Source organism: Habropoda laboriosa, unplaced genomic scaffold (assembly GCF_001263275.1).
Source record: "Habropoda laboriosa isolate 0110345459 unplaced genomic scaffold, ASM126327v1 scaffold148, whole genome shotgun sequence".
In the NCBI taxonomy this organism is placed as follows: Eukaryota; Metazoa; Arthropoda; class Insecta; order Hymenoptera; family Apidae; genus Habropoda; species Habropoda laboriosa.
The window spans coordinates 1,226,538-1,239,480 of record NW_017100279.1 but is presented as its reverse complement, the minus strand read 5'-3'; the positions used below and the strand labels follow the sequence as shown (position 1 = coordinate 1,239,480).

The following is a 12,943-nucleotide window of genomic DNA, read 5'->3' as shown; positions in this document are numbered from 1 at the left end:
TTCAAACGAAAGGGTTGAAAACAAATCAGGTCTATAAAGGGTTACGAACATCCAAAGGACATCGTGTCATTCCTTTTCTGCTAGGATCGTCAACCTCGAATCCGGGGATATAATTGAAAGAAAAATACAAAAATAAGATCGGTACGGTAGAAAGATTGTTGCAATAAAAAAAGGGGGGGGATTTTCAAGACACACGTGAAAAAAAAATACTAATTGTCAGTTCAAACACACGGTCTATGTAAATACATAAATATATCGATATATACGTATAGTGACTGAGAAATACGACGAGAATGAAAAAAATAGTCACGTAAAAAACCACAATAGTATAATATACGGGTCTGAACATGCACAGAACGTGCAGGATACGAGTTTGGCCATGTTTCAAGACACTCACGTTCCTGGTCCGAACTGTCGATTGCTGTAGAGAAACCGAAATTTACGCTTACTTTTACGCGGTCGTTCGTGACTATGGCAAATTTCTTTTGCACTTTTATGGCAAAATGACAATTTTATAAATTTCTCTAGAAATTTTAGGAAATTAAAATACCCAATTATATATATCATTTTAAGGGTCATTCGTGATTGGGATCAAACCATTTTTTCAATAAAAATTTCTGAACGACAATTGCATAAATTTCACCAATTTTGCAGTCTTCTGTTAGAAAAGGAAAATAAAATACCCAATTACATATATCATTTTAAGGGTCATTCGTGATTGGGGTCAAACAAGTTTTTAAATTTTTTGAATAAAAGTTTCTAAACGACAATTGCATAAATTTCGTCGATTTTGCAATCTTTTGCTACAAAAGGAAATATTTGTAAAGAAAGCTCTGAATGATAAATATGATCTATGCTCGAGCTTCCGGATTCCACTGTGCAATTGAGATCTCGAAGCTCGTCCTTCTTCTTGATATCACGGAACAACCGGTCGATCGAGCTCACCTTGTCGAGGATGACCGGCATGTGGCCTTGGAACTTGACGGAACGATCCCTGGCACGCTGCTTCCGTTCCCATCGTTTGCGAGACGGTATTATGCCGAGGCCTTCCTCCTCACCCTGAGGAGTTACTCTTCTTGCCTGCCACCATTCGTCGTCGCTGGCATTCGTCACGTGTAGGATTTCACCGAAACGGAACGCCAAACCGCGGCTCGGCAGCCCGTCGTCCTTGTTAGGATCGTAGTCGAACAACGCTCTATGGAAGTGAATGGACAGTTTTTTACGTTATCCTCGAGGTTCTCTCGTTTCCAATCTCTATCTCTTCCCTTGTCGAATTTTTCAGGAAGGAATGAAGATGGGGGAGAATTATCCTTAGATTCCTCAACAGTAACTTACCAAGGATAGCCTAATCTTTGTTTCATTTCCAATTTCTGTCTCTTCCCTTATGGATCACATCGTTTGTATAATATTAGGTCGCGTGGAATGAAATGTCGAATTTTTCAGGAGGAGAATTATCTTTAGATTCCCCAACAGTAACGTACCAAGGATAGTATGAATTTTAAGTTAATACGAAAAAATTCTCAAGCTTTTCAACACTCGAGTGATCACTTGAGCGATCACTTTGCGAATGACTCGCGAATAAAGAATTTATCATCAATAAATTTGGAAGAGGAAGACAGTTGCTGTGCACTATTACCGTAGAAATTTAAATAGAAACTCTCCCTTCCTTTCCTCGTCCACGTCGACGTAAGGATAACAATACCTTTGTAATAACTATTTTACCTAACGTAAAGTGATTTCTTCTGCGAGGTCCTCATGAGGGTGCCTGTCATCATATTCTGCTGGGAGATCTGTTGTTTAAGATCATGGATCTTGGCCTCGAATCTGTTGTAATCTTCGGGCTTGTACTGTACCGTGATCGTCACTGTTTGCCCGGTGCCCTGAATTACCAAGAACAATCTTTAAATAGACTCCGGGGTGCTCGTTCAACGGTCTTTACTTATACGTAGTAGAAACTTGGCGAGAATTTTAATCGTCGAATTTTTCAAACTGCTCCTCGAGTGCAGTAGAATAACCAAGTGTGGTCTGGAAACACTCGAGAAATCGGAGGTAACAGGATCCTCGAAAGATACCTTAAGGGCCGCGGCGGCCTCTTCATGGGTGGCTGTCCGAAGGTTAAATCCATTGACACTGAGTATCTGATCACCGCGACGTAGCTCACCGCTGAGATCTGCCGGACCTCCGGCTAGGATGAAGGAAATGAAAATTCCCTCGCCATCTTCGCCACCGACGATGTTGAAACCCAGACCGGAGGAACCCTTGTTGAGCACGACGGTACGTACCTCTCTGAAACAGCGAGCAAGAATGTTGCTTAATTACCCACGCTCGTGGAATTTACACCAATTCAACCTAATTTTCATTCATTAATCTCGATCATCTTGCACTCAAGCTCACGAGGTCTAGGTTTGAAAACCAACGTCAGAGATAGAGTTGACGATAATTTCTATCCTGTTCATGGTCACATTTTTTCGGTATTTAAATGAAATTTTTTATAGATAAGATTTTTAATGCGAGATGCAATTGTATTGTTAAAAATATCACAGGAGAATTTCTCATTACCAAATTTGTCGAGATATTTAAATGAAATTTTTAACCCTTTTGCTCCTTAAATAAAACTCCCATGTACTGTTAAAAACGTCACAGAAGTAAGAGGATTCGAGGTTTCGTTGAAAAATTTATGGTCACCAGATTTTTCTAGATGTTTATATTTCATTCTTCTAATGGGATTAAAGGGATTAATAAGTATCAATTTTTACTTCGTTACAAAGAGACATCCTCTCTCAATTTTTTTCTACGAAGACAGTGTCTCCTTGCGAATAATTCTTCGAGCAGCTCGTTCCATCCCTTCGAGCCAAGGGGTTAAAGTTTTTTCATTACGTGGCCTACGTAGTATCGGACTCTTCAACTACGTCTCCGGTCATTAATTGCCCTGCGCCTCGTAGTGTTTTAATTAAAGTCACCACGTTGGAAGAACAAGCCGTGCATGTTAAAGTAAACTCGTCCTTTCTAACGAAACACGTCCAATCCCTATGTATAATACTCCAAAAATGAACAATTTTTACAAATTTCAATCTTAACAAAATTAGCGAAGAAAAGAAAATTACACAGAGTACAGCGTGTCTCGTGTTAACATCGAGATAAAAAGAAAATTAACGTGAGTATTCCACGGTTAATCGTGAATTCCCACGGGCGAATACGAAACAATTGGCGAACGGAACCGTGTTTCTCTTCCTGGTCAAGGCATCGTACAGGCGGCAGCGACGTGATTTTAAGGGCCGTCACACGTAGCAGCGGCTCATTTGTCAATATTCCGTGTTTGTGCTGCGACGAATTGTATCGATGCAAGCCAGATCCAATGTAATTGGCGTAACGAACGGGGAAATGACGTATAGAGACAAGATGTAACAACAAGCAAACTAATCGAGGTAACGAATGTTCTTACAGTAATTAAGCGATGTTTCACAGAATACTGGTTGTCATTTCCCTGACAATTTTAATTTAGAATAATTTTTTGTTAAAGCCTTATGACGTTAGTCCAGAACTTTGTATTGGATTTGGGCAATAAATTAAAATGTGCTGTTTCAATTATAAAACTATTCTCTATTTTCGAGGGAGGAGGGCACGTCACTACACTGTGATAAATATGATAAAAAAAAAGAAAACAGTCGCTATGTCATTCTTCTATATATGTTTGTATTAACCTGTCTCAGTATGATCATTTTTGCTGCCGTACACTCATTCATTTCTCATAATAATTCAACACTTTGAATATGCAATTTTGTCGACAAATCGCTATCACCGTTCCATTAATTTTATCAAACTTCAACTTGACGATATTAGAATCTGCTATATACTCAACGTTAACCCTCTGCAATCGAGCGGCGACTGAGCAGCGACATTAACTAATTAATCAAGACAGACAGCAAATCTGCGAATCTCCATAAATTTGTTCACCACTATCAAATAGAGAATACATCGAATATCTGAATAAAATAGTACAGTCTATTTCTAAGTTAGTTTGAAAAATTTTCCAAGAGCTTCCAATCTGCAACCTTTCCTACAGCAAAATCACCCGCGAGTGCAAAGGGTTAATTCATCTCCGTAAAAAAATCTCGAGAGACATTTCCAACCACTTGGCGAAAAAATCGCCGAAACGTCAAATTGCACTTAAGTACAAACTACTCGAGTGTCCCACTTGAAAAAGTTCCCAGCCGCGCCAATCACCGCAGGAACAAACCTGTGTCTCGGAAATTGCTCCACACACACGCCGCACGTCCTCTCGAACAGCGTGGAGAGCGTGTGCGGAAATCGCACGCGACAGAATCCGTAGGCACGCGGCGAAATTACCGCGTTAATTAAGGACCTCCCGTTCAGATATTCGACTCGAGCATCTTGCGAGAAGATCCGAGGATGGAGAGACTCGTGAAAATTGACGAGCAGTCGCGAACACGTGTCGCGTTGCGTCTCGAAGAGATCCTCTTCCACGTTACGCGGAAACGAATCGCGTCTTACGGTGATGTTGCACAGCCTCTTCAGGCCTGTTCCGCTATAACTCGCGGCGGATTCTAGTTGCCTGAGAGAGATTTGTTGCGTCACGACCGGTAGACCACGGTTACGATACCATCTCGGTGTACTCGTGCGGCTCAGGTATGTTGTCGTTTGCATACTTAGAGAGTGGATGGTGGAGATGACACGAGGCGATACTCGCGAAAAGACGGTATTCTTGGAACGGTGGAGTTTCTTGAATTAATTGCCCGAGTTGGGATAGGTTTTTCATAACTGTGCGTTTAGGCGTCAGATATTAGTATCAAATTTGATAAGTTGAATCGATATTTCTAAGGAACCTTTAAATTTCAGGGGGGAAAAAACGTAAACGCCTTCTCATTCGCCTTACTTTTGTTTTTGGTAAGATAGGATTTCCTTGGATTTTCGTTAAAATATTTGATCGCTTTCGGCACGAACTTATGGGATGACCTAATATTTGCTGTTTTGCTGTTCGGTATTAGGTGAGAAAAAGCAATGTATTGTATTGCTGAGAAGATGACATTTTCGGAATGGTAGATTTCGTAGAATTAACTTCTTAATATATGATACTTTTGCTAATTGTGCGTTCAAGGATGTGGTACTGCGTCAGGTAAGAAAAACTAACGCGTTGTAGATCAATCGCATTTGGTAATTCTCAGTTTTACAACTGAAACGGAAAATTAAATTAGAAATTCTACGTGCAATTCTAAGATCGTAAAATCGCGAAAATCGAGCTGGGGGAGGAAAAATCCTCCGAATCGAATTTTGCGTGTGGAGAATGGCCGAAATGAAGTTCGGCGAGCAGGAGATCGTTGGAATTCCAGCGTCACGATCGGGGAATTCAGGGTATTGGTTCGTGTCTGACCAGTGAGTTGTCGGTAATCGGGTTCTACGGGCAGATAGTATTGTTGGAATTGGGTTGAATGTTCCGGACACTCTGGTGTCGCCTAACGTGGATTCGAGATCGTCGATACTGCCTCGTGTCACCGTGTACCACGTCCATAATTGAATTTATCGCTACAAACGACGTCTAACTTAATTATTTGCTCCTTTTTGTAAGAGCTTTTCGAGAGTGTTAGGATATACTAGCATTCTTTCGATAGATACTATCTCAGGTCACTGTAAAGGCAAATTAAAAAAGACTGAATTAGGTGTCTTTTAACGGTATAAGCCTTAATTACAAAATAAAATATTTAACGTCGATTAAAACACTTGAAACCCCTAAATAAACAGCAAATGAGTGAAACTAAATTCTACCCAACGACACTCGACGCCAAATACTTTTCTCTCATTTTTACTACCATCCTCTGTGCCGAAAAAAATTGCGTACACGTAAACGCATCACGTTCGCCGTAAAATCAGCAAAGCACGAAGCACGAGGTTTCTACAATTAGAGCGAGCGGTGTTGCTCGACATTTCCCGGCGTAAAGCTCGCGAACCAACACTTTGTAAATATTTCACCGTTAAATATCACAGAAGTAAAAACACCGGACGCGTATAACGTAATCGCGGCAAAAGCTCGAACCACATGCTGCCAGCTGGATTGCCTTAATTAAGCCCATGTTGCTGGCAAATCTCAACGAACCACGAATTTTCCACGAAACTCCTTCCGGGGGCAAGAGTTCTCCGAGAGAGCTCCGCTGCCACAACGGCAAAAATACACGGTGTGTCCTAATTAAGATTTTTCGTGAAAAAAAAAAAAAATTCCAGCCTATTCAGAACACGGTTCATTGCTTATGAGCGTTGCTCGACCGCATCTACAGCTAGTTGAACTTCGTATCAAAACGTGGATTCTATCTCTATCTCTCTCTCTGTTTCCCTCCGTGTTCACCTGGAGGGAGGATTTCATCCCCTGAAAGGTCGATTTTCATTCCGTTCCAGAGGAGCTACTCAACGCACGAGCTTCTCGCTTGCGTTAACAAAGACCTCAAATTAGTGGTCGGCTGGTGCAGCTGCGTTTCCAGGGCTCCATTAAGGTCACGTCGCAATGCACACACTGGATAAACCAAGAGGCGATACCTCGGTGTTCGCCGAACATGCTGAATTTACCGTGAATTTACCAGCGATCGGTTTCGGGGATCGTCGTTCTCCCGATTAATCCAACGTTCCATTTTTCTCTCCCCTCTCGGTGTTTCAAGACATGTGCAACTTGTGTTTTCCCGTTGCACCGGCTGTTTGTATCTCGCCAATGTGTTTAGCGGAATGACAGGACGACACAAAGAAGTCTTTTGTGTATTTCTGTATTGTCGGGGGATGATTGACATAGAGGGGGTGATCAGTGGTAAAAAGAAAAAACGAGAGAAGAGAAAAATACGGCCGGTGGAGCAGCAGTGCAACTCGTTAACGATTATTCCGTAGAGCAACTATATTTAGCCGGTACCACAGCAAAGCACGAAATGTCAATACTTCCCGTGGTACGACGTACAATATTGTGGAAGCTGAAACCATTGTAACACAACGTCCCTAACAATACCTCCTATACATCTACCTATTCTATATCTTCCTACGTTAAGGAACAAAAATTATTCCGTTAAATTACTCGGCGATCTTCCATTTCGTTATACCTGATCCTACTTACTCTCAAGTATCGAGAGAAACGCTGTTCTTCGATTGAATTCCGAACAGAAGATATTACACGCAGCATCGAAGAATCGTAGGAACGAGAAGATCCCAGTCACGGTCGAGGACCTGATCGATCTCGATCGTGAAATATTTACGATCGTACTGATCACGGTTAATTAATCGAGCGTCGTTGAGAACGGCGACCCTCTCGCTCCACGGATTCGTGAACGACTTGATTTCGTTAGGACCCTCGCGAGAGGCCTATATCTCGAGGAACGTCCACTTTAACCGACGAAAGCTCTCGTCCTTCGTGGCAAAATGACCACGTAGTCGCAATCCCCGGTGGAATGCAGCTCGACGAGAATCGAGCAGGCTTCGACTTCGACGAGCGTGCAGAATGGATGGCCTTTTTAACTCTCCCCTTTTGAAATTGATTTTCATCAGCTGTGTCTTTTTTAACAGCCGCTCTCCGATTACGTCGTTCGTTAAAATAGAAAGGGCGAAGAAGTGGGTTTTTGTCGGAAGTGTCGAGTTAAAAATATCACCGACGTAACAGCCATTCTGTATAATAAGAAACTCTTACAGCGGGAATACAAATTTGTCTCCTATTCGAGTACGATCTTCGAGAATGATAAAACGATCAGTGTTTTCAAAACGTAGCTCAAAATAGTTTTATTGTTTTCTCGGTTTAAGCAACCCTGACACACACACACACCAACTGAAACAGCCTTGAGATCTTAGGAACTATTAAAAGATCCACGAGAGAGAATACCTGTCGCGTATTCTTAGATCACGCGACGATTCATCGATCTTAGCCTAGAAAAAAGCTAGCTTCCACTCGGATACCCGTTTCGTAAAAATTCCCAAGAAACGTGTGACACGTTCCAACACAAGGATACAGAAAGTGAGAGAGAGAGGGGTGTGATTGGCGCACGCGAGTTTCAGCTGATCCAAGCTTACCTGCGCACTGCGCCCGAATCTGCGATGCGTGCACGTTCCACACGCACCTGTTCGCCACTGTTCCGCAGTGACGCAATCTGCGGCCGGGTAAGAGAATGTCACTGGGTCAAGAGGACTGGATCCTGGCCGAAAAACTGCTTCGAATTGCTTTACTCTGGAAGCATTCGCTTTAGTCCAATAGAAGGAAGCATCTGTACGATGCACGTTTCTCTTGAATGCGTGTTAGAAGAATGCACCGTACTGCTTTCTCCGCGGTTCGTTTCTTCTAGCTTCTTCCCCACTCGAGTCGGGAGGATTTTTCAACAATCTGGACGATTATCGCGACCCGTTAATCAGCCAGCGTGGCCAATTTGCATTAATCACTCGCGGCACACGGCTCAGCTCGGCCCAGGAACGTTTGTGGGTCAAGGGAGTCGCGCAACTTTCAACTTGACAGTAAGAGACTTTACCTCGAACCCGAATCACTCACTCCTGACGATATTCGAAACAATTCGTTCCAGTAAAACGTATCCACAACAGATATTCCACGGGATAAACGTCGAAGAAACGGGAAAGAAAGACTTTTAATGAAACTGACGTGACAGAGGCACTCCTGGGAATGTTCAAAACAGTTCCTTCCAGTGAAACATATTTACAACTGATATTTCACAGAACAAACGTTCAAAAATCGAGAAAACGACTTTGAATGAAACTGACGTCACAGAGGCACTCCTGAGAATGTCCAAAGTAGTTCCTTCCAGTAAAATCTATCGACGAGCAATCGTCGAAGAAAGAAAGATCGAAAAACAGACGTCACAGAGGCACTTGGATCGAGTAACACGTACTTCCTGGTACTCCGTATCCACCATATCGAAGGAAGAAAAAAACGAGAGGTACGGAGGAGCGATAAACGACAGAGGTATGCACCCAAGTTGTCAGCAGCTGCTCACCTCGATCACTTTCTCGAACGAGTCACACTGGTCACTGATCCCTGGTCAAGCGGTTCGCCAATCGAGCGATCCTTCATTGAAAAACGCAGCACAAACACCGTGTTTGAAAAAGCTGCGCGACACACGCCGCCGCGCTGCGTGCTCCCAAGTACGACGCAGTGACGTAACAGTATGGTCCTAGGGTGCCCCGATTTTGGGTATCCTCTACGCGGAAGTTGGATCGAGAATGGTACCGGAGAAGAACGGAGAAAATGGACGAACTGGCGCGGACTGAAATTTTCGAGGAACGCGTAGCCGGTCGCCGCGGGCTATCATCAGATCGATAGAAATAAGCTGACTCGCACACGCTACCACCACCACCACCCTCGCCAGCCCCACCATTCCCCGAGTTTCCCCTGACGAGGAAACGGGGCCAAACGGAGGGAAGTTTCGTGGCGGAAGAAGGGCTGCCAACAAACCCTCACTTTCCATTTTTGGATACGTCTGGAATTCGGCGGTTTATGTCCTCCTTTTTTTTTTTCTTTTCTTCCTTCGCTTTTCTTCTGGTTTTTTTCTGTTTTTTGGGGGGGTTGATGAAGAGGTGGACGGGACGAGAGAGAGAACGATGCTAGTGTGCTGCGGTTGGGAATTGTTTCGTGGATGGAGATTTAGAGGGGAAAGAGGATTACGGGTCTCGTTCGACCTGATTACACAGTTGCATTTTTGCTGGTCGCGTTTGCCAGTGTCGCGTGCTCGGTAGGCGATAAGCTTGAGTTATGTATGTTCCCCACCCCTTGGAGAGTGTGAAACCTGGGTGAATTATTGTTCAAGATGTGGTTTTTGGGTATTTTCGTTTTTAGGAAATTAAGGGGTGTTGTTAATTGATAGACAGTGGAACGAATACTTCCACTAATTGCAGAAAAAAATAACTAAGGGGTTAAATCATTCAGGAAAGATTGATTTTTATGGAGAGATGTGGTTCGTGAAAGAAAGATAATATTTTTCAGAAAATACAGAATTCTTCAGTTTCATCCAAAATATGTAACCAAGGGGTTAAATCACTTAGGAAAGATTCATTTTTATCATTCTCTCGGAGAGATAATTCGTGGTTGATGAAAGAAAGAGAATATTCTTCAGAAAATCTAGGACTCTGCCAAAATAGAGAGACAATCCGTGGTTCGTGAAAGAGAGATAATTCTTTTCAGTTCCATCGCCGTTGGTGTAATTAAAATAAAAAGGAAAAAAAATGATTCGTATATAACATGACGATTCGGTGTTCCCGCCACTAGGTGGAAACACACTTGACCGATATTTAGGCGGAACAGGCTCGTATGCGCCTCTACCCTTCCGCTCCAATGGCGAACTTCGGGACAAGCGTGTATCGGATTTGTACAGGCGTGGATCGCAGCTAATTGCAGCGGCCAACGTAATCGAAGCCAGCGTTGCGAGAATGGAAATTTCACTCGAACGTATCGCTTCTTCGATTGACCTACTTTTACACGTTGCACCGTGTCCCGCGTTTGTCTGTGTCGCCTCGCCCCGCGTACACACAAAAGCGTCATCTAGTTTCCCAAAAATCGCGTCGCCCCCCTCCTATGAAATATTTTTCGTCGATCGCGATTTCTCGGAACCGGGGGACGTTTTGCAATCGAAAATGCATTATCGTGACAAACGTGTCACAGTTTTTCTCAAGTAGCGCTCTTTTTTTTCTGTCATTTTTCGAATTTCATGCGTCAGATAGATAAAACAGAGGAGGATGCGTTAGGCGAGTAAAGCACGGGTAACGCAAACAGCGTTTAATGCCGGGGATCAAAATGTCAGGCTGGAAAGGACGTATTATCAGGCAAAGACTGGAACGGTCCCAGGGATAAAAGGTCACGAGACGTTCCACGTGATCACGTTCCTGATCTATCTCGGATCTCGCCGGGGGAATCGCGGATCGATCCCCCGCGAATATGCTGATAAACGAAGGAAAGTCCTCGTCTACGTGAACGCAGACCGTATAGAATGCTAACAGCGCCGATAAAGTTACAAAACATTTGAAAGCTACCGGTGTGATCCTCGATAAGATATCGCTAATTTCTAACTGGGACTGGAATCGTGTAGTTGCGGATAGAATTCTGATTTTCAATTAAAACGAGAAGCTTTTAGCGTTCGAGTTTGTTCAAATTTGAGTATAAGAGCATCCGAGTATTTGAATCCGCGGAACTTGGACTAATTTAATCGTCCAAAAAATGACAGATTATCTCACTTTCTTTGTACTTAAATGACACTGTTAATTTACTTATTCTCGCAGTAATTTAAATATAAACTTGAACGAGTTCAAGCTGTCCCGAGTCATAGATAGTTCAGCAAAAAAGTGAAGGTGTTAAACAGAAATTTCTTCGACGCTTCTGATAAAATTGAACAAAGTCTTTTTCACCCAAAATTTCTTTGAATTTCTAGCCCATTTTTTTAAGTACCACCGAAAATCCAGCGAAGCTGAAACGACGTGAAAACCACCCAGCCTAACTCTCGACTCTAAACTAAAAGCACCGAAGAATTCCAGAACCTCTCCAAGGAATACACCGATACGAATCAGCATCGAAACAAACTTGTCATTTCATTAAGCAAATGAAACAGGCCATTTAACAAGCGCCACCTTGCCAGATTACATTTGACCGTCCGTTCGTGTATTCGTTTAATTAAAAGCACCGGACATGTGGGACACGACGATAGCATAGCCGGCAGTTGACGAACTTTTAATCAAGCTGGACTTGACCTAAAAACCTGTTGAAATAACGCGACACTAGAGTCACGGCCGCGAAGAAACAAGGAGTGGCGTTCGTTTCTCGTTAAAAGGACACTCCTTGCGAGTATCCTATGGCCTCGCGTCCTTCACAGTCTCCTCCTTCGTCAAACTATCCTTCTTCCTTCCGGACCTCCCTCCTCTTTTCACCTTTCTCCTTCGCCCTTTTCACCCGTTTCGTTTGTCCGACATCGGAACGCACTTAGCGACACGTATCGAACGAACATACACGGCGATAGGCTCGTGGATAAAGGTGGAATAGACACGCGAACCTCGGCCACTTCCGGTGCTAGATCCTCCGTTAATTGCGGAAAACTCTTGACCTTGTTCCCCTGTGGTCGAGCACGTGGAGCGAGTTACACGGAAACAGGTGACCTCTGGTTTACACGAGAACGGAGAAAGGTGTAATTAGCAGACTGGAACTGTTACGTTTTTTTTTCTCTTGTATTTTTTCTTCTTTTTTCTTCTTTTTAACGGTACAAGGTTCAGGTAGGTGTGTGTACGGCCTCTTGTTATAGTAATCGATTTTCTTATTACGTACAATGATTCGTTACGGAAGTCGAGAGTAAAGCGTACTCTCGCCTTGCTGCCTGATATCGATTTTAATTTACCCAACAAGGTGTGTAATTTCGTTGAAAGTTTCAGTTATATGATTCGATTTTACGCGGAATAACGGTGTTTCGTTGGGCTCTGCGACGAAAAGGGTTTAACCCTTTCACTGCGACAGATTTTGGAATGTAACGCAATATCTTTTGGTTTGGGTATATCGTTTTATAAATTTTTTTTAATAAATTGAAATTCAAGTGTGCAAAGGGTGAAATTGAAAATTAAACGACGGTGGAAGTGGACTGAAAGCCTCCAATAACAGAGCGGGCAAATCATCAAATTTTCAAATCTCGAAATTTTTTAATTTTCAAATCCTGGAATCTTCAAAGTTTCAAATCTTGAAATCTTGAAATCTTCAAATCTCGAAATCTCAAAATCTTCAAATTTTCAAATCTTGAAATCTTCGAAGTTTCAAATCTTGAAATCTTGAAATCTCAAAATCTTCAAATCTTCGAATCTTCAAAGTTTCAAATCTTCAAATCTTCAAATCTCAAAATCTTCAAATCTCAAAATCTTCAAATTTTCGAATCTTGAAATCTTTGAAGTTTCAAATCTTGAAATCTTGAAATCTCAAAATCTTCAAATCTTCAAATCT

The 12,943-nt window shown here is 42.6% G+C and overlaps 1 protein-coding gene across 1 annotated transcript in view; it reads right to left on the bottom strand.

Annotated features, from left to right (window-relative positions):
• Window positions 1–12,943, bottom strand: part of LOC108573539 (disks large homolog 4) — a 309,458-nt gene that overhangs the window by 5,571 nt on the left and 290,944 nt on the right. The window contains exons 11-13 of the mRNA XM_017936002.1: window positions 2,073–2,286; window positions 1,723–1,880; window positions 929–1,195 (exon numbers count right to left, since the gene is read on the bottom strand). Of these exons, the coding sequence (XP_017791491.1) occupies window positions 929–1,195; window positions 1,723–1,880; window positions 2,073–2,286 (639 nt within the window). The remainder of the gene's footprint in view (window positions 1–928; window positions 1,196–1,722; window positions 1,881–2,072; window positions 2,287–12,943) is intronic.